Source organism: Haemorhous mexicanus, chromosome 15 (genome assembly GCF_027477595.1).
Source record: "Haemorhous mexicanus isolate bHaeMex1 chromosome 15, bHaeMex1.pri, whole genome shotgun sequence".
Lineage (NCBI taxonomy): Eukaryota > Metazoa > Chordata > Aves > Passeriformes > Fringillidae > Haemorhous > Haemorhous mexicanus.
In genome coordinates, this window is record NC_082355.1 from 391172 (window position 1) to 415694 (window position 24523).

The following is a 24523-nucleotide window of genomic DNA, read 5'->3' on the forward strand; positions in this document are numbered from 1 at the left end:
GTTTCTGACAAAAAATGTGTTTTCCAGATGCCATGAAAAAGTAGTGAAAAAACATGGATGTTTTTGTGGGAGAAAGAGGGAAGCTCCAGGTGAAGGAGGAATCTGCAGCACGGCATGAGGCCTCCCCCCACCCAGCCCTGCCTGGCTCCCTGCAGCCAGCACCCCACCGGGATCAGCCCACCTGAGATTACCTCACAGCCACTGGAAATTGTCTGTGCAATGATCCTGGCGAGAAAGAAAGTGCTCTAGTTTACGAATTTAGGTTTTGATCATCACAGTTGTGTCGTGGAATAAAGTGGTGGAAGCATATGAAAACCTCCAGAGAAACATCAGACAGACTTATTTTTCCCTTTTGAAAGCCCCTTGTAGCAGTGATCTCATCAGTACAGGCCCAGACATGTTACACAACCTGCTCCAGAGGACAGAACTGGGTCCCCCGTTTCCAGAGCGGAGTTAAAATTAGATTGTCACCTTTGGGAAGCCTCTCCAGAAGTCTGTGCTGTATTCCATACAGCCTCAGCTGGAGACAACAAAGAGATTCCAACAACGTACCTTCATGTGACTGCTCCCTTCAAATAGCTCCTGAAGACATCTGCCTCCTTCCCAGGGGCTCCTGGCAGGATTGTGGCCCAGGGCTGTGGGAAGAGCTGTCCCACCCTGCTGAACGCTGCTGCTGTGCTCAGGGAGCTCTCAGATCACATTTGGAATGGCTGAGGGAAAAAATACATCCAAAGCCACACACACACACACAAATGCTACTCCCAATCCATGTACACCCTTTTTCCATTACAATGAACTGTAATGGTACAGCAAGCAGCAAGTGCTTTGGCCACTGAGCCTTTCCTCTCCATGTCAGGATGCCTCCTAAAGGACCTGGCTGCTTCCTGCAGAACCAGGCTGGGGACAGGGACAGGCTCTGGGGCAGGTTCCAAAGTTTAACTCTTGGCACTGAGGTCTGTCATGGAGAGCCTCTTCAGCAGCACAGAAGAGAAACCCAGGTTTTGTGTCACCCTGCAGCACCTGGACACAGCAGGTACAGGGCGGGGCTGCAGGAGGGAATAACAGGAACTGGCGAAAGGGCCAAAGACCAAAAACAAAGGTAATAATAGAAGACATTCGTTTTCACCCCAGCCTACAAAGGAGCCAGAACTAGCAGGTGTATCCTGCCAGGATTTGTATCCAACAGAACACTGCAAACCTGGAGGAGACTGGGAACCCACCCCAGACTCTACAGCTTCCTCCAGCTCCTGTTGAACTTTGAGCCCCCCCACAACTGCCAAGCAGCCTTTACTGGAGTCCCTCCACCCCATCTCCTCCCACATCCTTTTACCTGCCCTGACACATTCTGTTCCAGAGCACTGGGGCACTTGGAAGATTTCTGTCCCAGCTCTGACCTAAACCAAACCTGCACCCACATTACACACACACAAACCCCCCTTCACACACCCACCTCCCCCCAAAGAAGTGATAATGCTCTTTTTCTGAGAGTTGTCATTTTTTTGGATGGTTCTCCTTCCAATTTATTTCAGTTAGAATTTTGTCTTTCCTAAATCTTGAACCATTCCATACTATAACTTTATTGCAAAAAAAGTCAACATGCATCTTAGAAATTTGGCTTGTAATCAATAAAACAAACATTACATATATGAATTTTAATGTGTAAACAATTAGAAATTCAACAATATCTGCTATCATCCTATTACACAAGTTCACAATCTGTAAAAACTATAGTACAAGGTTACTATACACCAAGAGGAGCTTTGTTCCTTTTCACATGATTTTGCTGAAGTGGTGCTTTCCTAAGCAGGTGCCTGGTTTCATATTTGAGGTGGTTTTGTTTGTTTTTGCTCAGGTTAATTCAGCACAGAAAGGGAAGGAATTCTTTGCAGTGACTTCCTTTCCCCATCCCCTCATCCCTCAGTGTCTGGCCCCGGCTCAGGCTGGCACACGTGGCTGGGGCACACAGGTACCCCTGAGGGCTGCTTTGCCCAAGGCACAGCTGAGTGTCCCAGTAAAGCATCACCATGAAATGAACTCAGCTGTCCTGCCCTGCTGCCTCTGGAAACGCAGAAATCCCAGCCAAACCACCCCGAGACAGGCCCAGCATGCCCTAAAGTACAGGGGGGTGCATAAGCTTTGGCAAAAGGCAGGCCAGTGTCACACAGCTCCTCTCCTCCTCCTCTGCCCCCGGGCCAGCCAGGCTGGGGGCACTGCCACCTCTGGGGTGGCTCCTGGCACTCGGGCGAGCCTGCCAGGGGCCCCGTGAGGGCAAACTGCAATGGGTGCAGCTCTCAGACGGCCCTCGCTCGCTCACCTGACACAGGTGCCACCCCAGTGTCACTTACAGCTAAAACCATATGAAAAGGAATCCATTCTGTGTGTGTCGAAGGCTACCGCAATTTTTCTTACAGCTTAATTAATCCACTGTAATTTTCATTTTCCAAATACAAAAATACAACAATTCTTATTGAAATCTATACGCCGGTAATTTTAGTACACAAAAAAGCAAAATATTTACAAAATTATACAGTTTAAGAAAAAACTCTGTACAAAAAAATATATAAATCCTTTTGATCCCTCTCTCCTTTTTTAAGTTGTCAGGACTCAGACATGTTTGCTGCAATGGACTTCTCAAGATACACACAGTGCCACAGACATTAAAACCCCTAGAGGTGATGGGAGAAGAGCAAGACATTCTTGTAAGTTCATGAGGTGGGTTTCTCCTCCAATTCTTCATGCCTGGAATTTAGTCTCAGCATTAGGAGAACAGTCCTAATTCTAGGAAGATGAGAGGTTTGGAAAGAGACAGAATACTGGAGACATTCCCTTCAGTTGACAAGAAACAGGACATTACACAAGTTGGATACCTCAAACAGGACAAGGATAGAGTCAGCAGGGCTGGGACCCCAAAGGGTGCTCAGCACCTGCCCTGCCACACTCAGAGCCACAGGCAGGCAAAGGGCTGGGCAGATGCTGTTTTCAGTCAGGAGTTACTGGGGCCTACACTGGCAGCCATTCAAGAGAGAAGAGTGCTGTGTATGGCCACAGTGCTGATTTTGTGTACAAGTGCACAAAAACACTGTTGAGGAGTGGCCAGGGCAAGGGGGCAGTCAGGGAAGGTGCTGCTGGGTGCCCCAGGCACAAGGCACAGAGCCCAGAGGCAGCCCAGCCCCTGGCTCAGCACACACCCTGCTGGGTTCCAGGGACAGCAGAGAGGCACTGAGAAGGGGACACAGGGACACCCTCTGCACAGCCAGCCCTGAGCAGCCCTGGGACAGCAGAGAGGCACTGAGAAGGGGACACAGGGACACCCTCTGCACAGCCAGCCCTGAGCAGCCCTGGGAGAGCAGAGAGGGTTCCAGGGACAGCAGAGAGGCACTGAGAAGGGGACACAGGGACACCCTCTGCACAGCCAGCCCTGAGCAGCCCTGGGAGAGCAGAGAGGGTTCCAGGGACAGCAGAGAGGCACTGAGAAGGGGACACAGGGACACCCTCTGCACAGCCAGCCCTGAGCAGCCCTGGGACACTGCACCCTGCTGTGGGGCTGGCTAAGCAGGACACCCCAGTCCTGTGGGCAGAAGCCCACCCTGCTGTAACCCACCTGCTCTGAACCCCAGCTGTGGAACACAGCTGGGGACAGCCAGAGGAGAGCTGCTCCTGGCTGGTAGACAGGGGCCAGTTCAGTGGCTTTAGAGGAAGACTGGAACTCCTTCCATTCTTGCTCACAAATACTGAAATGCAAACAACAGCCTGACCTACACTGAGCCTTACACTGAAATGACAGAAGGAAACCAAGGAGGAGTGAAAATCCACTCCAGTGTGTGCTCCTGCTGATGTTTTCTGTGAAGCAGAATTTAGAGAAACAGAGTGAACTGGACAATGTTATAACAATATCCTGCTAAATTGTTTCTTCCACCTCCTCTCACAAAACAGCACAACATAGAGATAGTGTGGCTGTCACACATACTGAAGTAAATGATTTAAGAATCTAACCACAAATAATTCCTACAACATGAGACTCCACAGGAAATAAAATGCTCCCTTTTTTCAACGAGCAAATGAGGCCAGTTTTTCTTTCATAATATTTAATGAAAGTTTTCTTTCCCCTAACCTCATAATATTGCTAAATAAAACCTGTAATATATTTTCAATTATAAACTAACAAACCAATCACATTATAAAAAACCCAAAACAAGGTAATACAGGTGACACAAAAAGAGGACAAGAAAATACTGATTTCCAACCCCCTCCCCCCTTTTTATCCTTCTTAAATAGAAAAAAATCACCACCCTGGTGAGCTTGATAATCTTGTAAGAAGTTCCTGGGCCTTTGGCTAGCTCAGTCTTACAGCTCTGTGTCCCAAATGTTTTCATACCAAACTGCTCATGGTAAATTCTGTGGTTTGAAAAGAAAGTAAAGCTCTTTTTGGCTCATCAACTTCCTTAAATAAACGTTTAAAAGATGTAGTTTGAACTATATTCCTAAAATTATACATTTCGAACATCAAGTTTCATCTTCTCCAAGAACGGGATTCATCCTCATCTTCATCATCATCATCATCATCTTCGTGCAAAAATAAATCTGAGGTTTCAGTCTCCTGGAGGAAGAAAAAAAATCAGCTTTCAGACACAAGTCCCAAGCTATGCCCAGGGACAAACCCCAGCTCACAGCACCAGCTCTACTGGTGCCTGCTGCGGGTGTGAGCGTGTCTCAAACTCACACAGTTACATCCAAACAGCTTTAAGGGAAGAACAGCAGCCTTGTGTCAGGAAAGAGAGAGCAAAGCTTCAGAGGAAGTGGGAATAAACCACCACTCACCCTCTCCCAAACAAGGTTTCTGTTAAATGCTACAACAAAATAACCTTTAAAAGCTTCAGGTGTTAAGGTGAATTACAGGGAAGAACACACACATCTTCTCCTTGAGTAGAGCACAAAGAGAGAGAACTAAAAGGCTTTGCAGCCTGCACATACAGAACCTGAGGCTTGTTTACATCACTGACAAATTAACAGCCCATCCACAAAGTGTCTTTTCTTCCCTCCATTTTCTCTGTTTCAAAATGTAGGAAACTACCTGACTATTCAAAACCAGTTCAGTTCCTGGTTTGTAAAAACAACTTTTATGAAGTTTCTTCAGCACACAGGAAACTGCATGCTAAGAGCTCTCAGCTATTAGATTCCAGTAAGAATGATCAGGTTATTAAGAGATTTCCATACCTCTTCCTTGGGCTCCTCTTCCTCGACTTCTGTGGACACAGAGGGTACCTTGGGTTTGTGCCACGAGATCTGGAGCCGCCGGTCCTTGAAGCGCGATCCCTGGTTAGCAGCCTGGGCCGAGTTTAAATGCACAGATTTTCAGAGAGGACCCAGCAAACAACTTCTAACATCAGCAACAAGCCAGACCCACAGCATGTGCTACAGAGGCATATTTGAAGATCTCAAATATATAAACCACAATCACCCACTTCAGTGCTCCAAGAGCAACTCCAGCCACACCCAAATCTGCCAAATCCTGCTCCTGCCCCAGCACTATGAGAGGATGAGCAGAGCTCTGAACTGCCAGGGACACGCAGCTTTATCAGGGAAAGCCCTGTGTCACTGCTCAGACCAGCAGGAGGTACTTCCCCTTCAGCAGCACTACCTGCAGCAGCACCAAGCACTATCAACCTCAAATTGGGGGATCAAAGCCTCTGAAATGTTAAAATACAAAGGTAGACACAAGTAGTTAAAAACTCTTATTTTAGATATGTGAAAAAATATATCCATGATTATACTTACATTCTCAGCTTCTGAGCGGGACTTAAAAGTTACAACAACACTTAATGGGGAATCCTCTTCCTGAAGATCTTCGATATCTCCAAATTTCTGTGAGGAAAAGTTCATTAGGACTGGCAGTAATGTTCTCCTTCACTTCCATAATCGCAGTACAATTGTAGTGCACTGAAATCTGATTTTTTGGGCAGAGAAGTGAGAGCCAGAGGACTCCCAGCTGCATCAGCCATCACTATAGTAGTATTTGCATTTTTGGGCAAAAGTCCAGGTTTATTGCTACTCTAAGACAAGCTTGATTTTACAGCAGTAAAGGAAAGGTGTATTAATTTAGAGGCCACACTCACAGAGAAGTGCTGTAACAATTCATCCTTCTCCTCTTCCACGAAGCCTCCCACGGTGAGTGCCTTGGGCCGATGATCCACCACCATGTGGTTCAGCATCCCCCGTCCTCTGCCCCCACGGCCCCGGCCCCGGCCCCTTCCTGGGGCTGACACGGCCTTTCCTCGGCCAGCAGGCAGGATGCCTAAGCGGGCAGCCTGGGGAAGGAACACAGCCATGGCCCCAGTGAGAGGAGCTGAAACAGCCAGGACTCACAAGCTCATTAACAGCAGCAGTCAGACCAGCTCACCTCCACCTGTAACTGATTGAGCTTTTTCCGCAGCTCGGTCGTGTCCTCTCCAGAGGACAGTCTCTTATGGAAGTCCAGCTCTGCATCCAACAGTTCCTTCTGTGCCTGGAAGAAAAAGAGGTGGGAAGAGAAAACAGAAGGAAAGGGCAGAACTGTAAGGCAGTTGTAATGTTTTATCCCACTTCAGCAGTACATTCATGCAAATGATACAGACAGCCATACTTTTCTCTAAATTCAGTTTTGGTTTAATTGCCTCTGTGTGTGTGTGGTCCTCCCCATTTTTTGAAGGATCTAGAATTCTCTGCTTTAGAACTGGAACAAACATGAATGAGCTACAAGAAAACTAGGCCATGTTTGTTCCTTCAACCATGGCTTGTTTGTCCATGGTTATCACTCACATTAAAATTCTGCTTGCAAGTGTTTTGATCTAATGCTGTTGCATTTTTAAGAAATATTAATAGAAATAGTTACAAAAACCAAGCAGGCAAGTGTGTTGCACAACAAATACCTCTGTCTTGGACTTCAATTTGGATGGTGTGGAGGTTGTAGACGAAGTTTTTAATTCATCCTTTAACTGAGATATTTTTCCTGTTAGTTCTTTTAAAGTCTTCATAATTTCTGCTCTCTCTTCTGGTTTCATAGCCTTGTTTTTCTCCAGCTTGGATATCAACATCTATACAATAATAAAAGAACAGGAACATAAGATTCCAGGAAAAACAGCCCTTAACAGACAGGTATGTACAAAATCAGAATGTATTTACTAGCCACATCCCAGACTTACCTTCTGGCATTCTATTTGTTTTTCTAACATCTCCTGCTTCTTTTTCCTCATATCTTGCTGGAGTTTCATTGCCTCCTGTAAGAGAAAACTCTTTCCATCAATAAAAAGCAGTCTAGCATTGTGTGTACTCATAGAGATCATACTGTCCTCTTCAAGCTATGGAAGTGAAATCCACAACCAAAAGTACCCTCTGCAAAAAGTACAAGTATGAAGTGCAGCTGATTCAATAAATAAAAAATGAATAAAAGCCTCATTTCTTGCTGCAAGGTACTTTACTAGCATTTTGCCCCTTTCAGACACCTCTTAAGAAACATACTGTGTGCACTGTCATGCAAGTGTCTCATACCTGCAGAGATTATATCCAGAAAACCCCAACAAAACCCAGAAAACCCAACATGGCCAAGTGCATCAAATAAAACGCCCCAAAAGGACATTCCACACATGATTACCCCAGGTGTGTTTGCAAGACCACCCCATAACAAGGAGCAGCTCCACACCCACATAAAAAGCTGTAGAGGAGTGGTTGAGGTTTCAGGTGCCTTTAAATGCAGTTTGCTCCTTACCCTGTCAGGCAGCCATCAAGCACTAAGTACCTGTTTTTTTTTAAGGGCTTCTTGCACGTCATGAGGTTTAGACCCTGCACCAGACTTCAGAGTTGTCTTCAAGTTTGGAGAACTGTAAACCATTTTTGAGTGGCTTGTAGAAGTAGGAAATATCTGAAACAGTAAAAAACACCCAGTAAAATATGGAATATTTCAAAGTGACCATGATATACCAGCAGGGAACTTCACTGGATCATGTTCCCTGAAACCTCAACTCAGATGTTCAGATTTGTGCAAGGAGGCAGAAAGTCCGAGGCAATTAAAACACATGGATAAAGACATCAGTCCAGTTAAAAGGATTTCTGAAAAAGAAATCCTTTCCTGCTCCATGGCAGACTCCCTTTGCATCCTGATTCCCACCAGGACACCACTGAAGGTGATGACCAGCCCATGCCTTAGTTTCAGCTCTGCAGTCGCAGCCCAACATCCCACTTGCTGATCAAGTAAGGCAGCAAAAGCCACTCCATGCTTCCTCTCTTAAAAGGACTTCCCCATGGCCCGGAACACATGCTGCACTATGGTATCAGTGTGAATTGAACACTTATTGGCTCGAACTCTGGGTACAAATACTCTAAGCTTCTAATACTGCTGTTAAAGCACAGCAAAAGCTCAAAAATTACTGGGAGAGCCATTACCTTTGTCAACAAAAGGCTGGTCTCACAGGCTGTCAGACTTGTTTACTATCAAGCACTACTAAAAATATTTTATGCTATTTACAACACTGATAGTGTTGTAGTTGACAGGTCCTAAAGTCATTGTCCCTATTCCATATAAACGTTTAATGAAATGAGGAAGAAGTGACTGACCATGGCTGCACAAAACATTACTGAAAAGGAACAGAACCAAGTGGGAACAACACACAAGTTCTCTTTGCTCATCCTTCCCTGGCTGACAAGCTAAAGCTGTACCTGAGAGCAGGAGCATGGTCCACTCTCAACATACCTGAGACTCCTCTGCCCCCGCCCCGGGCTGGCTGAGCTCAGGCTGGCTCCCGCCCGCTGCTCCAAGGCGCCTTTTCACCGGGACTTTATTAAGGACGTAGGCACCAGGCGCCAGGGGCTTGTTCATCACCTGTGTACGCACAGATTGGAAAACATCAAGGTTAGATACTTTACTTCTCTGCAGCAGCAGCCCCTTGGGAACGCTGCTGAGCCCCTGGACAGCACGCACCTTGGCCAGGCTGCTGTGCACGGTGACGGCGGGCGGCGTGGCCAGCGCCTGCTGCTGCAGGTGCTGCAGCGCCTGCGGGGTGGGCGGCGGCTGCTGCTGCTGCAGCGCCGGGGGCTGCTGCTCGCTCTCCCTGTGCCACAGCACCCGGATAAACCGATTGCTCAGCACTGCCTCCGTACTGGAAATCGCCTTCCTCGCCTCGTCGTTGCTCAAGTACTGAATGAGAGCAGCTTCAGGATCGTTCTGGAAAGCCACCTAAAGCCAAAGTTCACAAATGCTTTATTTCTCAAGGAAGAAAACATTTCAGTCATTAGCAAACCCATCTGGAAATAATGTGCAATGATGAGTTGAATATCCAGTGTATCAACAGCTCAGAACACTGGTAAGACACTCTATGTAATTAAAGCAAAGCAGCTTTTGGCAAACTTTACATGTACTTGCAGCAAAGTCTATACACTTTCAAATAAATAGATGAATGGCAATCATATAAGATCATCTCTTTCAAAAGTTATACACAAGTTGCTCAAAATCCTGAGTTGGTTTAGTTAAACCTGTCAGCCTTTCAAATGAAATTAGCCATCATGAAGGCTGAAACCAATATGTTTTACAGTATTAAGATAATAATACACAGTAGACCAAGAACAGGTTTCTCTGAACTTGATTGCCTCCTCTCCCAGTTTGTCTCCGCTAAGATTTCTCAAAGAAACTATGCAGTATTCAAACAAGCTTCAGGGAAAATAAAATACCCATGCACAGACATAAAACTGACTTTGGTTTTTTACCTGAATGTTTACAATAGTTCCAAATTTGCTGAAGTGTTCATTGAGCTGTGTAATATTGTTCAATTCTGGTGGAATTTTTCGAACTTCTAATTTTGTATTAGTATATTGATTCTTTTTCAAAAACCCTGGTTTATTCTGGTTGTTGTTCACTTGCCTAGAGAAAAGGAGAACAGAAGAGTTCAGATAAGTATGTAAGTCCTTAATTAAGGCAGCAAATGTTAACATACATCTGAATTGCATTTTTCCACTAAAAAGTACATCCTCTAGCCACTAACAAAAGAGAGCTTTCCCTGACCCCATGTTTAGTCTCCATATTATGGGGGCACAGACTTTCTGACCTAACCATCCCAAATTACAGAGACTGGGGAATAGCAGTGTTCATGGCACTGACAGCAATCGGGTAATTTGAATTAACATCTGTAGCTAACTCTTACTTTCCCAACCAGGGTTTCTTCAATGGTGGGCATTCCATGCTGCTTGGAGATCTCTTCCTGCTGTCTGGTTCCAGGACAACTCTAGTGACATTGCTGCTGTTATTTGTAATGGGAATGGGAGGTTCAGTTTGGATGATAATGTTGGCAGCTGGAGGGAAGGAAAAAGGCCAGTGTTATTCCACCATACATGGAAAAGCTTTCACACAGCAAAACAGAACTGAGTTTAAAAACATAAACATTAGGATGACTTTTTCAAATTGGTCAGTTTTGTTTCTGAACAAAATCATTCAGATCATTCCCTAGCCTAACTAAACATCCTGAGAGAAACACACAGGGTCCAGCTGGGAGGGACAGGTTTTGACCTTTAAGGCTAATACTAGCTTGAAGAAACAAAGCTAAAACTTCATTTTTCAGGTATTAAAAACTCAGATTCTGCAGGAAAGGGAGAGAAAGAAAAAAGAAAACACCAAATCCCAGCAAAACAGAAAAGGAGGAAAAGAATCCATGGGTGGATCCCCAGGCTTTAAGTCAGAGCTCTGCAAGGGCAGGAGCTGAATTAACAACCAGCTTGCCCTGTATGAACCCTTGACAGAGCAAAAGCAACCAAGAACCCGTTCTTTCCACTGCTATCCCACTGCCAGCCCTCCAGCCAGGTTTCAGCAACAAACTTTTAACTAAGCACAACTATTACACTCTTTTAAGACATTAGATTTAAAGTTTGAAGCAAATTCTACCAACACAAAGTTTGCTAGAAATTTATTTGCAAACTTTTCAAGATTATGCCCTTTGTGTTAGTCTCCTGTGAATGCCAAATATTCAACCCCTAAAAAGAAGTCTGAGTTACACAGCAATTTCTATGGCTCTTATATAAGCCAGGGCTCAGCTGATTACACTGGTGAGAACAGAGACTGGGCATTTCTGGGCATGGCATCCTCACTTTGGAGGACGATCTGAGAGCAAACCTTTCACACCTGTGATAAAGACAGTAAAACATATTGTGTGAGGCCCTACCACTGAGCACTCATCCCTGCCTTATCCCTGGGATGGGCTCTCAATTAAGCCCCAACCCTGCCTCTGTGACAGTCATTAAGATGCAAACAGCAACAGCAATTTCTACAATAATATTTAGCCATATTCCTTATAAGATGAGTCATTGGAAGGTAATGCTGGGGGAAAAAAATCTTTGTTATCTACTGAGTAAGAAATACTGAAGTAGAACAATAAAACCCAAAACTTAACATCTTTGGTTTTAAGAATCAGGGCAGGAAAACACAAGGGAGAAAGAAAGTTTTGCTACTACAACTAAACTTCGAAGAGCCTTGACCTGTGCCCATCCCTAAAAGATGCTTTGTGCACATCACCACTAAGAGATAGCAGCCACATCCATTCAGGCAGGGGCTAGGAATTATGAAGGTGCAGACTGGGATTCCTATCAGCTGGGAAATTGGAATGATACCTGGGATGTTCATTTCAGAGAGAACACCTGGCTGACAGAGTCAGAGCATGAAGCACCAAAACATGCCATGGCAGCTCCCTTCTTCACTACCATCACAACAGCCAAGGCAAGGAGCCTGGATCATCACCTCTGTGCCCTCAGCTGATCAAAAGCAGTCTGCAGACCGTGCTGCTAAATCCACCTTTAGGGACCATTTTTCTTTCTAGGAGCTACCAGTACCTGGAAAATACCTTCACAGGCTTAAGAGGAATAAAACCCCAACCAACCAACACAACCCCTGTAGCAATCCCAAGCAAGTGGTTATTTTTAATAAAAAGGGCTGCTTTGACTTTAATATGGGCATATTAGCACTTAAAAAAAGGTAGAAATGTAAAAAAAAAAAAAAAAAAAAAAAAAAAGCTCTGAAACACTAGATCAGTGAGAAAAACTAGTGCTTTCAGCCTGAAAAGAGGGAAAAGTGTTGACGGTCTTGGACAAAAATAGCAACAGCAATGACCAGAACCCTTCCTACCTCGAGGGTTTGTATCCATCTCCCCAGATGTTAGGCCAATTAGATTTGGACGCTGCATTTGTGCTCTCGTAAAGAACTGCCGATACTGAGATCTACCAGCACTGGTAATACTAGGAGCTTCAGGGTTATAGCCATCTGGCTCATATGTATCTACAAAAAAAGGAGAGAAACGACAGAATTTTTCAAGTGAGTTTAAGACTCGGGGTTAATTTTCCTTCAAGGAAGTGCACGGATGTCCAAGAGTCAGAAGCTCTCTTGGATGAAGAGAAGAGGTGGTACAGCCAACCTGTGCAGCCATTGCAAACCCTCACCTGAATTCCAGGCCTAGCCTATCTAAACACATTCTCTTTTGGTTTTTATTCTGGTACTGTTTGCCCAAAGCCCACAGGTCACAATACAGAGTACTGCTGATCCACTGCCTGGAAAGGCCTGAGGTGTCTGCGTGACAGCGTGCACAACGTCTGGCAGTGTTTTAAGGGCAAAAACACAGGTTTTGGTTGCAGCATTTATATGTAGAGTCTAAGATGCAAAGAGATTTTCAGCCTTTGCTGCCCAACAGTCTGGGTCTCTTCAGAAAGGAATTTTAGGTGAAGAACATATTTAAATGATTTCAATCAAAGAAAGCTGAGAAATGAGGCAATGGAACCAATACTTACCTACTGAAGTCTCTTCATGTAAGAGTGAGATCAGCTGCCTAGCTTAGGTAAGGTACTAATGATTATTTCCATTAGAAGTCATCACCACAAGAATACAAGATGACAATTAACTCCTATTGCTCCTCCAGCCCAAGGTCCAAATTGAGGATAACACATTTTTTTAACCTTAAAAAGGAAAAGCTGTACAAGAACTAGAATGAATGAAGTCTGTGAAGAGCCTCCACAGGAACAGAACAAATGCCTGTAGAAGGGAACCTGACAAACATGAATGCCTCCAAAATCCCAGCTCCTTATTCTGCAGCAACAAAGACAACTCTACAGTTAACATTCAGATGCCCCACAATATCCACGTTGATAGCAGAGCCTGACACTGTAAAACAAGAACTTTCTCTAACCTCAAAGGAGCAGAACCACAAGATCCTCTTCCCTTATTTAGAACATGATTGACTGCAAGAGGGCAACCAGCAGCTGTTACCACAACAGTCCAAGAACAGGAGATGAGAATCTCCACAGAGGTTCTGGAGAACAGAATTACTGTCAAGCCCTGTGAGCTCCAACAGGCAGAATCACCCATTAGAAGTTCCAGAACTGAAAGGATCAGATGGTGACACCTGAACACTCAAAAGGACTTGGAGATAACTGAACAGATCATCTAAAAAGAAATTTGAATGTCTCAAGTTCTGAAAAGCATGGAAGTTACAAATAAAATGACATGGGTCATGAACTGAACTAGATCCCCTCTTTGAATAAAATTCAGAATATTTATGTTAAAAAACCTCAGATGAGAATATTATAAAACACTGACATTCAATTATCTATTTTGGTCACAGAGAACATGGGAATGCCATTAATCCTTTAATTATCAAAGAAATTAATTTTGTTGTATTTAAATTGAGCGATCTAGGACTTTCCAGGTATTTTGCTATATTCTTCCCCCGTAAAAACATACTTTTAAAAATTTTGAGCTCTGTTAAGGAAGAGGGACATGTCCAGTGAAAGCTAACAACCTTTAGAAAGCTAGAATCAGGGTGATTCTGGAAAAAGATTATAAAAAGCACTGATGTCTATGAAGACTGTGCGACTATTGTGACATACAGCTGGAAATAAAAGTTCTCATCTGTATTAGTGCAAAGTGCAGAGAAAGAAAATCTAAGTTAAAAAGCATTTACAGGTTTGCAGATCCATTCTTTCACCTACTAATGTCCTACTGAATGGCTTGAAGATGAAAGGAACATTTCTTATACAACAACTGGATTGCTGCAAGCACATGAAACCCAGAGCTCCCCACAGTGCTCCTCCTCAGACCAGGGCAGAGCACTGCTGCCATTCCATCCCAGAACGGATGATGGGCTGAGCCAGGGAGAGCCATCAGACTTCTTTTTAGATTTGTATATATTGGAGGAAGACAGATCATAATTTCTAATCACACATCAACAGAGAAAATTTAAAATGTTTCCAACGAACAGATTTAAACCAAAAGGCATTTGCTTACGTTCTGACACTGTATAGAGCAGGTTCTGAGGCAGAGGAGGAGGCAGCCTTGCTCCCACGGGTGCAAGACTGGGCACTGCGCTTGTCCCCGGCTGGTCACGACTGTTGATCAAGCTGGACTGTGTTAAAGGTGGTCCTGCAACAACACCACACAACACATCACACCCCGACAGCTCAGAGGCAGAACGTGCAAACAATTCAGTGCTGTGTTCATGCTTTGCTTTGAGCAAGGTCCGGGCTGTAAATATGTCCAATCCCACTACAGTAACAGTAAACTGAGAAGCCTGTTCAGGTAAGCTACTCTGATTCCAACACCTTTTCTCTTTCTCAGGAGAGACAAAGCTTTAAGAGAAAAGAAAGAAGTGTCTTTTCCTTCTCCGTGGTTTGTTAGTGCTAGAGATGCCTTAACCACAGCAGCTCCGCCCTCAGCTCTACCATGGAGAGACAAGGCTTGCTCAGAGCAAGAGATCACTTCAGTAGCATTCAGACTGCAGTTCTGAAATAAGAACTGCAGGGCAAGAGGCATTCCCAGACAAGAATTTCTCTAGCTGGTTGTGCTTTGGTTTCCCCATGTACCATACAGACATTCCTACTGACTGTAAGATCAAAAAGGACCCCAAGTGACGCGACACAGCGCGTCCTGAGCACTGTCTGTTCTCTCACAGCAAGTCAGTTCTGCCTGCTAAAGGGTTCACGCAAAGTTTAGGGTTAATCCTGTATCAAATTATTCCTCATCCCAAAGTTGCTGGTATTGGACACAATTATCACAGCATTTATTTTGTCCCTGGAATAGACAGCACTGAAACAGAGTAAGCATGCCCCTAATATGCCATTTCTTCACGGAGTTCATAAGATGCAGTAGGATAACACAAAAGGCTCAACATCTCAGATCACTGCTAAGCTAAGAAAGCTCTTAAATGTGTCAATAATGTATTGCCTTCTAGTGGTAGCTAATGCAGCACCAACACTAGATCTTCATTAGAACCTCTAGGAGACTGAATTGCAACATTTCTTGCATTACAGCCAGAAAAAAACCTGGCTAGTAAGGGTCAGTGACCAGTCCAATCACCACCAACTACCACTGAGGTGAGCTGAAAGATCCCCAGCTCCACTCCCCTGCCCAATTTAATACAGTTTGCAGTGCAAGGAACACCATGGTTTACCAGCTGAATATTCAGAATTCTTTGGGTACTGCTCCTTGCAGCACCCTGCTAGCCAAGGCGCTGCAGCTCTGGGCACTGCTCCTTGCAGCACCCTGCTAGCCAAGGCGCTGCAGCTCTGGCCACTGCTCCTTGCAGCACCCTGCTAGCCAAGGCGCTGCAGCTCTGGGCACTGCTCCTTGCAGCACCCTGCCAGCCAAGGCGCTGCAGCTCTGGCCACTGCTCCTTGCGGCACCCTGCTAGCCAAGGCGCTGCAGCTCTGGGCACTGCTCCTTGCAGCACCCTGCTAGCCAAGGCGCTGCAGCTCTGGACACTGCTCCTTGCAGCAGCCTGCTAGCCAAGGCGCTGCAGCTCTGGCCACTGCTCCTTGCAGCACCCTGCTAGCCAAGGCGCTGCAGCTCTGGCCACTGCTCCTTGCAGCAGCCTGCTAGCCAAGGCGCTGCAGCTCTGGCCACTGCTCCTTGCAGCAGCCTGCCAGCCAAGGCGCTGCAGCTCTGGCCACTGCTCCTTGCAGCACCCTGCTAGCCAAGGTGCTGCAGCTCTGGCCACTGCTCCTTGCAGCAGCCTGCCAGCCAAGGCGCTGCAGCTCTGGCCACTGCTCCTTGCAGCAGCCTGCTAGCCAAGGCGCTGCAGCTCTGGGCACTGCTCCTTGCAGCAGCCTGCTAGCCAAGGCGCTGCAGCTCTGGCTCCCCCCGTGACTCACGCGGAACGGGCAGCACGACGGGCGGCGGGGGCTGCGGGTGCGGCTGCGGCACCGGCAGGCGCAGCCCGCGCACCGGCCCCGGCAGCGGCGGCAGCAGCAGTCCCGGCGGCGGCGGCAGCCCTGGCGGCGGCGGCGGGAACGGGATCATGCTGGGCAAGGAGACTTCATCTACCACTAAAGGATCGTTTCCGTGATCAAACTGGCAGAGATCGCCAAGGACACAATAGCCTCGCTCTGCAAAACAGGACAGTTCACCTCTTGTTAGAAAACACACGCAGCAGTTCTCTGTCATTTGTAACAGTTCAGGTTTTCATGGAATTTCTTACTAAACAAAACATGCATCCACTGATACGTTATATTGTAAGGTAAGGTTTCACGAAATAATTGAAATTAGAACAATCTTTCCTAAAAGCATACAAACTTATATGCATTCTTCATAAAAGCTGTGGAAAAAGTCAGAAGTACTGCGGTTTATTTTAAACATACACACACTGCAATCTGCACCAGGACTGCCAGTGGTTGAGGTATTTGTCTAGCACATAGAGAACTGTGAAAAAACTCCATATGTTCCTATCCAGCAACTGCCACACACGCAAACTGCTTGCAGTAAGATTAGCTATTTCTCCAGTACAACAAAGGGCATCTCTGCATCTGTTACATACAAGGTACACATCACATGCTGCTGCAGTGTGACTTGCTGCTCACATTTAGTGAATACCTTAAAAAGAAAAAGTCACATAAACACTGAAACAAAGCATGAAACTGAAAACTAAGGAACAGTTACCATCATAGTCTTGACATCTTCTTTTAGGAGGAGGGTTTCTGCCAAATGAACTGGGATTGCTGTGATTGTTGAAGTAATTTGACCAGCTCTCTGTGGTGCCTTCAAGGTGGTGCGCAGGTGCAACTACAGTTACAGCACTGGGAATAGCTTGTGCAGAGGAATACTGTTCAGAGGATTTACTGGGAGATGCGGACACTGGATTATACGAGCCTTCAACATCATTTTTTTCACTCTTGTATTTTGATCTCTCTCTCTCTCGGTGCTCTGTTTAAAAAAAATAAAGCTGAGTAAAGCCTTCATGTTTTGCTCTGTACATCAGAGCCATGGGCAAGAGACAATAACACATTCTCTGAAATACTCATCACTCTGCACATTGAACTGTTCTTGAAGGAGCTCAGTCTTACCAATGGAGTAATAACTAAATAGAATGTAAATAGGGGTTTAACTTCAGAAATATCCAAGTTTTCTTTGCAAAATGCACATTCATTCCTCTACTACTTATTTCACTCTGGCTTACAGCTCTCTTTTAAAGGAGAAAGAAGGGCAAAAGCCTGAAACAACAAACCTACCTCTGCCCTTAACTAACGCGGTCTCAAGGTGCGTGGAATGCTGTAATCTGTGCCACTTACTTTTCCGACAGACCTGAACTAGCCCTAAAAGAATAATCATATGGTAACCACCTGCAACTGCAGAGAAGCCTTCTCTAAAAAATACACAGTAACAAAACGAAAGAGGGAAATACTGCTTTGCAAAAAGTTCAGTCCTTAAGAGGCAAAAATAATAAATTCAACAGCTTTATCAGAACACACAGCACAAAAATATGAGCTACTGCTATCCACAGGAATACATCTGTGGATAAATTAAGAGGTTAGCAAAGAAGACAACAAACCCCTTAATTGTTCTACTCTGAAGAACAGCATCTTAATTAATAATTTCAAGAACACAAAGCCATCAGAATTCACTCCAACTTCTCAAGGGCATCTCCTGCCTGCTAGATCATCCAGCTTGTAGAAGTCACAGCTGCCACTGCAATAGGATGCTGTCCTGAAGCAGCACCCGGGTACTCACCGCTCCTGCTGCCGTCCCGGTCCTTGCTGCGGCCCCTGCTGCGGCTGCGGCTCCGACTCAGCCCTCTGCTTTTGCTGCGGCTTTTACTCCTGCCCCGGCGCCAGCCAGACTTCTCCCTGTACAAGTCACTCCTATCATAGTACCTGTCATAGTCCCTCCACTTCCCATCATCCCGCTTTTTCTCTCTGGTTCTGGAAAGACAGATGTAGACCACGTCAGTGAAAAGAGAAACAAAATTAAAAAAGAAGCTTGCAACATGGAAAGATACTGTCCACCTTTCCCATCCATTTGGGCAGTGAAACACTCCAGTCAGAATTTCACAAATTACACAGAGAAGTACAGAATCTTAAAGCTGATTCACTGGTCTGTAGAAAGCAGGGGTAGGAACTGGCAAGGTGAGACATGATTCTCAAACCAGAAGAGGCTTTAGAAGTGATGCTGACATGGTGTGAACAACTGCCCCCAGAAACTACAGACCCAAAAAATGCGCTTCATTTATATAAAAAGGGAAACAATGGAACTGATGACATTCCTAGGAATTGTAATTTGAAGAATATTTGGCCTCTTGTGCAAGAGGCCAACCTCTCATGGAGACTTCTCATGCACATGATCAGCATACGCACAACGTATCACAGCCAAAGGAAGGAGAAAATCCCTATTTTTCACAAAAATCACTACCTACAATGTAAAAAAATACAGTCAAAGATTGACAGCAAATACAGAAAAATTTCCTAACATTGTGGCTCAAAGCTAACCTTTGCTCACTGGAATCTGCACGGCTCCTCTGGGGACTGGAATACTTCTTCTTCCTGCTCTCCCGCTCTTCTTCAACAGACTCTTGAAAATTCTGTTTAACACACAACTACCAAACAAGGATGAGCATCACTTTTTTAAATTAAGAAAATTACACCAAAATGTAGTTCAAGTTACAGACAGCAATGCAAAGAAAACAATACTCAAGTATTACTTGCCCAGAGAACTGAAGCACTACTGAAGTAATCAAGCACTAGAGTCTGCTGAAGAGTTTTGGTCTCAAAACTTGCTCTTTTTTTCTGCAGAAGAGATGTCCCTAAATAAAACCACTTTGATGCTTTGTTTCTAAACAGGATTCATGAAGGACAAGCTCTGTCTCCACTCTACTTCCGTATTTAGCATAACCAATTCTACAAGTGAGGTATTTCCCGAACCTTTAAACACAAAGTCTGCAGTCACCTCTCCAGGTAGGGAATTCACTAGCTGACATTTTAAATAACTGCTTCAAGGCAAAATCCTGCTCCCATGGTGGAACTGGTCCCATTTCTAGGTTGCCTCCACCACAGCAGGTTCAGAAGTCTGCCAGCTGTGCCACTACTGCAAACCACTGACCTATTCTGCACTTCTGCTGCCATTTCACACTGCTCACAAGTTACTGTAAATTTTGCTGGAAAAAGCTTACATGCACTAATTTTTAAAAGACTTTTTTTCCAATTGAAACCAAAAGGAAGGCTTCCTGAATCCTTCTAAAACAGGATTATCTGGGGAGAATTGGCAGAAATACTCAAGACTTGGCATGACAGAGCTCTGGAGAGCTCCTGCTGCAGTCCTACTACCAGCACAAGGTGTATCACATGGCACCTGGGGTCCCCTCCAGCCCTGACCTCACTGTGATTCCATGTGTCGTTCATTTTGAGGCCTCTGTGAGTAGGAATCACGCCACACACTGAGCTTCATGACACATCGTGAAGGCCTTGCTGATGTCAAAGTAACTAACTGATGTCCTGAATTCTGGAACGTTGTCCCAAAAAGCTGTCCTAGAAATCTTCTTTTGCTTATTGCCACTCCCCTCCAGCTCCCCAAACATCCTCCTCTGCCCCCAGCAGAGCACTGGTAAAGTCAACTGAAGGGAGCTCTACAGGACTTTCTATAAACTGTGACAGTACTTGGAGAACAGAGGGGAAAGCTCTTACAGTGAAAGTCTTGCTCAAACTATGAACTGCCATAAGCAAAACTACTGCCATAAACTGTCGTAACTCTGCATCACATCCTCGGATAAAAAGGACATCAGAGAAAAGGAAAAAAAGTAAAAAGCAACTTTAATTTAAATCAGTTGATGAACCCCAGTCAGGTAAATAAGGACCTGCATTTGTTTGGGCTGACCTGTGTTTCACTGACTGACAATTTCTGCAATTATTTGTCACCTTCTCTCAAAAATTTGATTGCTTTCAATTTTGCCAACAGAACTTAAAATCAAGGTAAAACTCTTTGCAAACAAACCCTACCTGACTTTCCAAAATAATTATTACAATACAGAGGCTGACATATTTCAATGATTTTAAGCATCACAGAAAACATTTTAAGTAATTTTCATTCCTCACAGAATATACAAAATTGGAAATGTTTTGGAATGTTTTTGCTGCTTCCCCCTCTCAAACTCTTCCAACTAATCATCCACTGGTATTACCAGAGCTGTGAATAGGATTTCTGAGTGCTTAATCAAAGGTAGACTCTACAAAGGGATGTAAAATGTTATCTGAGTAGTCACCTTCCACAGTTCTTTGGACACAAAGATCATTAGTCACAATAGAGTACATTTTTCTGTCACATTTTGCCTCACAAATGTAGGAGAGCTATTTGAAAATAAAAGGCAGGCAGAATAAATAACATTACCTCTTCCTTGACTTCTTCTTTCTCTTGCCCTGCAGGCTTTGCCTCTGCCTTTGTGGGCTCAGCAGAAGGAAGGTAACTTTTGGTGTACAAACTTTCAAAGAGTTTATCTACAAACCCTGAAGTTTCTGAGGATAGAGAACACAAGAAAATACTGTTACATTTGCATTTAAGTGCATGATTACATTTACTAGAGAAGACCCTGAAAACAGTCAGCCAGGTGGGCGGCTTGCAGCAGCAGCACCTCAGATTAAGGAGCATTAGCTCCACTGAAGGAGCTGGAATTACATTTGTGGCACTTGAGGCTGTTAATTTAGAGAAAGAAATTCCTCAGGTATATCACAGACAGCAACAGAGACTCTCCTGCTCTAAGGGCAAGCATGATTGTTGCCTGTATCAAGGAGCAAGTCCACAGCTATCCACAAGTTCCATCAGCTACACTCAGCAGCCTCTCAGGGGCAATTTTTATGAGAGTAAATAATTTTCAACACCCTCATCAGCAGTTCAACATCACAAGAAATGCACAATAACCTTCCCAGTGAGTGTCAGACTTTCAGGTGTTTAAACCCTTGACTATGAAGCAAATTGCCACATGTGAAGGTCCCAGCAGTCTGAAGGATTACAATGGACCAGGTTTTCAAAAGTTACCAAACACCTGTCAGAGAAACTTCTGGCAACACGTCTGACACTTTAAATTAAATTGCTTTTATTTAAGAACATTTCTTCCCACCCACCGTGAAAACTCCAAGTTACATGACTTCATGTTATGATTACTATTTTTTTAGTCACATGATTCCTTCAAACTCTGTAAGGAATATTCATGGCTACCAAGACAGATTTTGAGGGCAGTAACGGTGCAGCACCCTGCCTCCTCCCACCCAGAGCCGCAGCCCCCAGCCAGCCGTGGCCACTCCACCTTTCTGCAGGAACACATCCAGCTGGTCAGCACAGAAAGCTTTCAGCTCCTTCTCGGGCTTGTCTTTCTTGACTAACGCCACGACATAGTTGGCCAGGGCTGAGGGGTCAGCGTCACATCTAGTGAGAGAGAAAACTGTGCTTGGCTGCTGCACGATGGGGGCACAGGCACTGCAGAGCCCCAGGAGCTCCTGCAACACCCCCGGGCTGCCAGGCTCACATGCACCAGCACAGCTGCCCTGGGGCCACGGAGCCAGCAAAGGGCTTTTTCCAAGCACAGCCCACTGTTTCAGTTGCCTTGTGAGCCCCCTCAACCAGACCCGACCTCTGCTCCTCCAGAGCTCTGCTGAGGAAAAGCACCTCTCTTCAGCCCAGACAGACCCACTGCTGCTGAACCTCCTCCCGGCCAGCAAGCACTCCTCCAGCTCTACAGGCACAGCTGAGCACGGGCCAGGGCAGGCACTGCACAAAGGCTGAGAAGGACTGATTAAACTGCATTTAAAAATTCAAACACTGTTATAAAGGAGTTCAGAGGCCCATTTTCAATGCGCACACAGACACCTTCTGCACAGCTTCAGTGACTGTCCTGCTGTGCTGGGGTTTCCTCCTCAAGGATACCTCCGTGCCATATTTTACAGTAACCTTTTAATGCTGGTACAACACCTAAAGGGAGCAATTACTGACCCAGGCTCTCTCCTCACGCTCCCTTCACCTGCGTCTGGTCCACAAAGACCAAACTCACCAACTGTGCACAGTGATACTTCATCACTAATCTTTAAACTGGATATTGCTCTAGATTCCATTACTCAGCTACTAGGAGCACCCCAGGTATGAAATAGAGTAACAGTGTGACTAAATTACAGCTCCTTGTTTGGCTTCTCAGAGTGTGCAGATGCCAGATATCAGGTGGGGGCAGAAACCTAAAATACTCAAAAGACTTTTTTTTAAAAATTAACATTTAAAGAGGTTATTGTGTATTTTCTGAGAACAGTAACTCTGGAAATAGAAAGAAAAATTCTGAAATATATATATATATATATACCTCAAAATAATCTCAAGTAAGAAAAAGATCCAGAAAACAAGCAAAAGGCAAAAAGCCAACCAGAGGGCAACAGGTGAAAGAAATAAAAATCTTCAATGAGCAGCAATCAAGTAGCTCTGCTCTCATATAGCCTCCAACAGCATCCAACCTCCACTGAGAGCCAGGGTAAATGGAGCAATTAAGAACAAAGAAACCACAAATTGACAGATTTTACAATTCTCACACACACAGAAATAACTTGCATGTGATGCATTCACTGTGTGTGATGTACTGGGGCCCTCACCCACTGACTATAAATATTCAATTTCAAATAGAGGAAGCTATCCCTCACTTCACAACCATTACCTTACTCCCTCCATATGTCAGTCCCTCCCAAGCACCCCATCCCATCCCCTCATGCAGTACAGGAGCACACAAGGTGAGTGCCCTGCTCCAGGCAAGGCAGTCTGTATTGTCACTCTAGTGCCACTACAGAGCCTGTGACTGTCAGGGCCCACTGGCCAATTCCCCGATTTCCTGCCACCCATTCCCCAGTGCAGCTCAAATGCCCAAGGAACGCTGGACACTGACTGGAGTCGGCAGGGAAAGTGCAGGAGCAGGAGTCATGCTCCAGCCTAAAAATTTTCAGCAGGGTTTGACCAAACACCAAAGAAACCCGTGATCGTAACAAGGGAAAAAGAAAGCTGTGAAGAACTTCCAAAAGCCTAACACTTAATGATGGCAACTGAGCAGACAAAAGGCCTATTTAAAACTCTTCCCACAGGCCTCAGCTGTACTTCATGGAGAGCCAAGCCTGGCCAGGCACTGACAAGCAGCTTCCCCTGGTGAGACCTGCTGACCCCTCGCTGTGCCTGTGCCACCAGCACCAGCTGGGCTCAGGCACTGCAGAGCTTGGGACCAGCACAAATCCAACCCCTTTGCAGCCAGTTAGCAGAACCCACACAATGCACGACACGACCTGCATCCTTGCTGACTCCATCCCAGTCCCACTCCCAGTGCAAGCAGCAGCAGGATGTAAATGCAGAGTTTCCACAGTTTCAGCGTTATTCCTGGTTTTGTCAGCTCCTGCAGCAGCCCCTGGCTCTACTCCGAGATGACAGAGTTGGGACTGAAATCTGACAGCACAGCCGGGACAGCAGTTGGGAGCACACAGAATCACAGAGATTGGAAAAGCACTCCCAGACCACCAAATTCAATCTATCCCCCCCTGTCTGGAGCCTAGAGCACTGAGTGCCACGGTCAGTCCTTCCTTGGACACCTCCAGGGATGGGCACTCCCAATCCCTGAGCACCCTTTCCATGGGGAAATTCCTCCTGTGCCCACCCTGAGCCTGCCCTGGCCCAGCCTGGGGCCGTTCCCTCTCCTCCTGTCCCTGCTCCCTGGAGCACAGGCCGACCCCCCGGCTCTCCCCTCCTGGCAGGAGTTGTGCAGAGCCACAAGGGCCTTCCTGAGCCTCCTTTGCTCCAGGCTGAACCCCTTCCCAGCTGCTCCTTATCAGACTTGTGCTCCAAACCCTCCTCCAGCTCCGCTGCACGCTGTAGGACAGAAGGCCCCCGGCAGCCCCCCGGGCCCGGGCTGTCCCGTACTCCGGGCGCGCCGGGCCCGGGCCAGGGGCAGGGCCGTAACGCCTCGGCCGGGCCCGGCCCGCGGGAAGCGCTGTCCGCCCGCTCCGCCCAGCCCGCACGCCTGCACTCACATGGGCTCCAGGAGCTTGGCCAGCCAGGACTTGAGCGCGTCTACGCTCTCGATGATCATGGTGGCCCCGCGCCGCCCGCTCCCAGCTACACCGCCGCCATCGCCGCGACCTGCCCGGCACCGCCCGCAGCGCAGCCTGCTGGGCATGGCCGGGGCGGGGCCGCGAGCCAGCACCAATCAGAAGGTGCCGCTCCGCGCTGCCAACCAATGGCAGCAGCCCAGAGCCCGAGCCG

General features: G+C 46.0%; 1 protein-coding gene across 4 annotated transcripts; it reads right to left on the minus strand.

Moving 5' to 3' along the window:
* Nucleotides 1-1553: 1553 nt before the first annotated feature.
* Nucleotides 1554-24435, minus strand: RBM27 (RNA binding motif protein 27). Of its 4 annotated transcripts, none has more exons than XM_059859864.1 (22): nucleotides 24292-24435; nucleotides 21555-21673; nucleotides 20642-20766; nucleotides 18751-18842; nucleotides 17996-18186; nucleotides 17497-17580; nucleotides 16928-17191; nucleotides 16144-16377; nucleotides 14282-14416; nucleotides 12134-12283; nucleotides 10167-10314; nucleotides 9733-9886; nucleotides 8951-9205; nucleotides 8723-8851; nucleotides 7772-7894; nucleotides 7179-7253; nucleotides 6906-7070; nucleotides 6398-6502; nucleotides 6114-6305; nucleotides 5776-5862; nucleotides 5215-5325; nucleotides 1554-4597 (listed from the first exon to the last, which is right to left on the minus strand). In XM_059859864.1, the coding sequence occupies exons 1-22, from the start codon at nucleotides 24348-24350 to the stop codon at nucleotides 4511-4513; spliced, it is 3084 nt and encodes a 1027-aa protein (XP_059715847.1). In that variant the 5' UTR covers nucleotides 24351-24435; the 3' UTR covers nucleotides 1554-4510. The 4 variants fall into 4 exon arrangements, with proteins under 4 accessions (XP_059715847.1, XP_059715846.1, XP_059715848.1 ...); XM_059859863.1 differs by having other exon boundaries at nucleotides 18751-18857; XM_059859865.1 differs by lacking the exon at nucleotides 17497-17580 and having other exon boundaries at nucleotides 18751-18857.
* Between the last annotated feature and the right edge of the window lie 88 nt (nucleotides 24436-24523).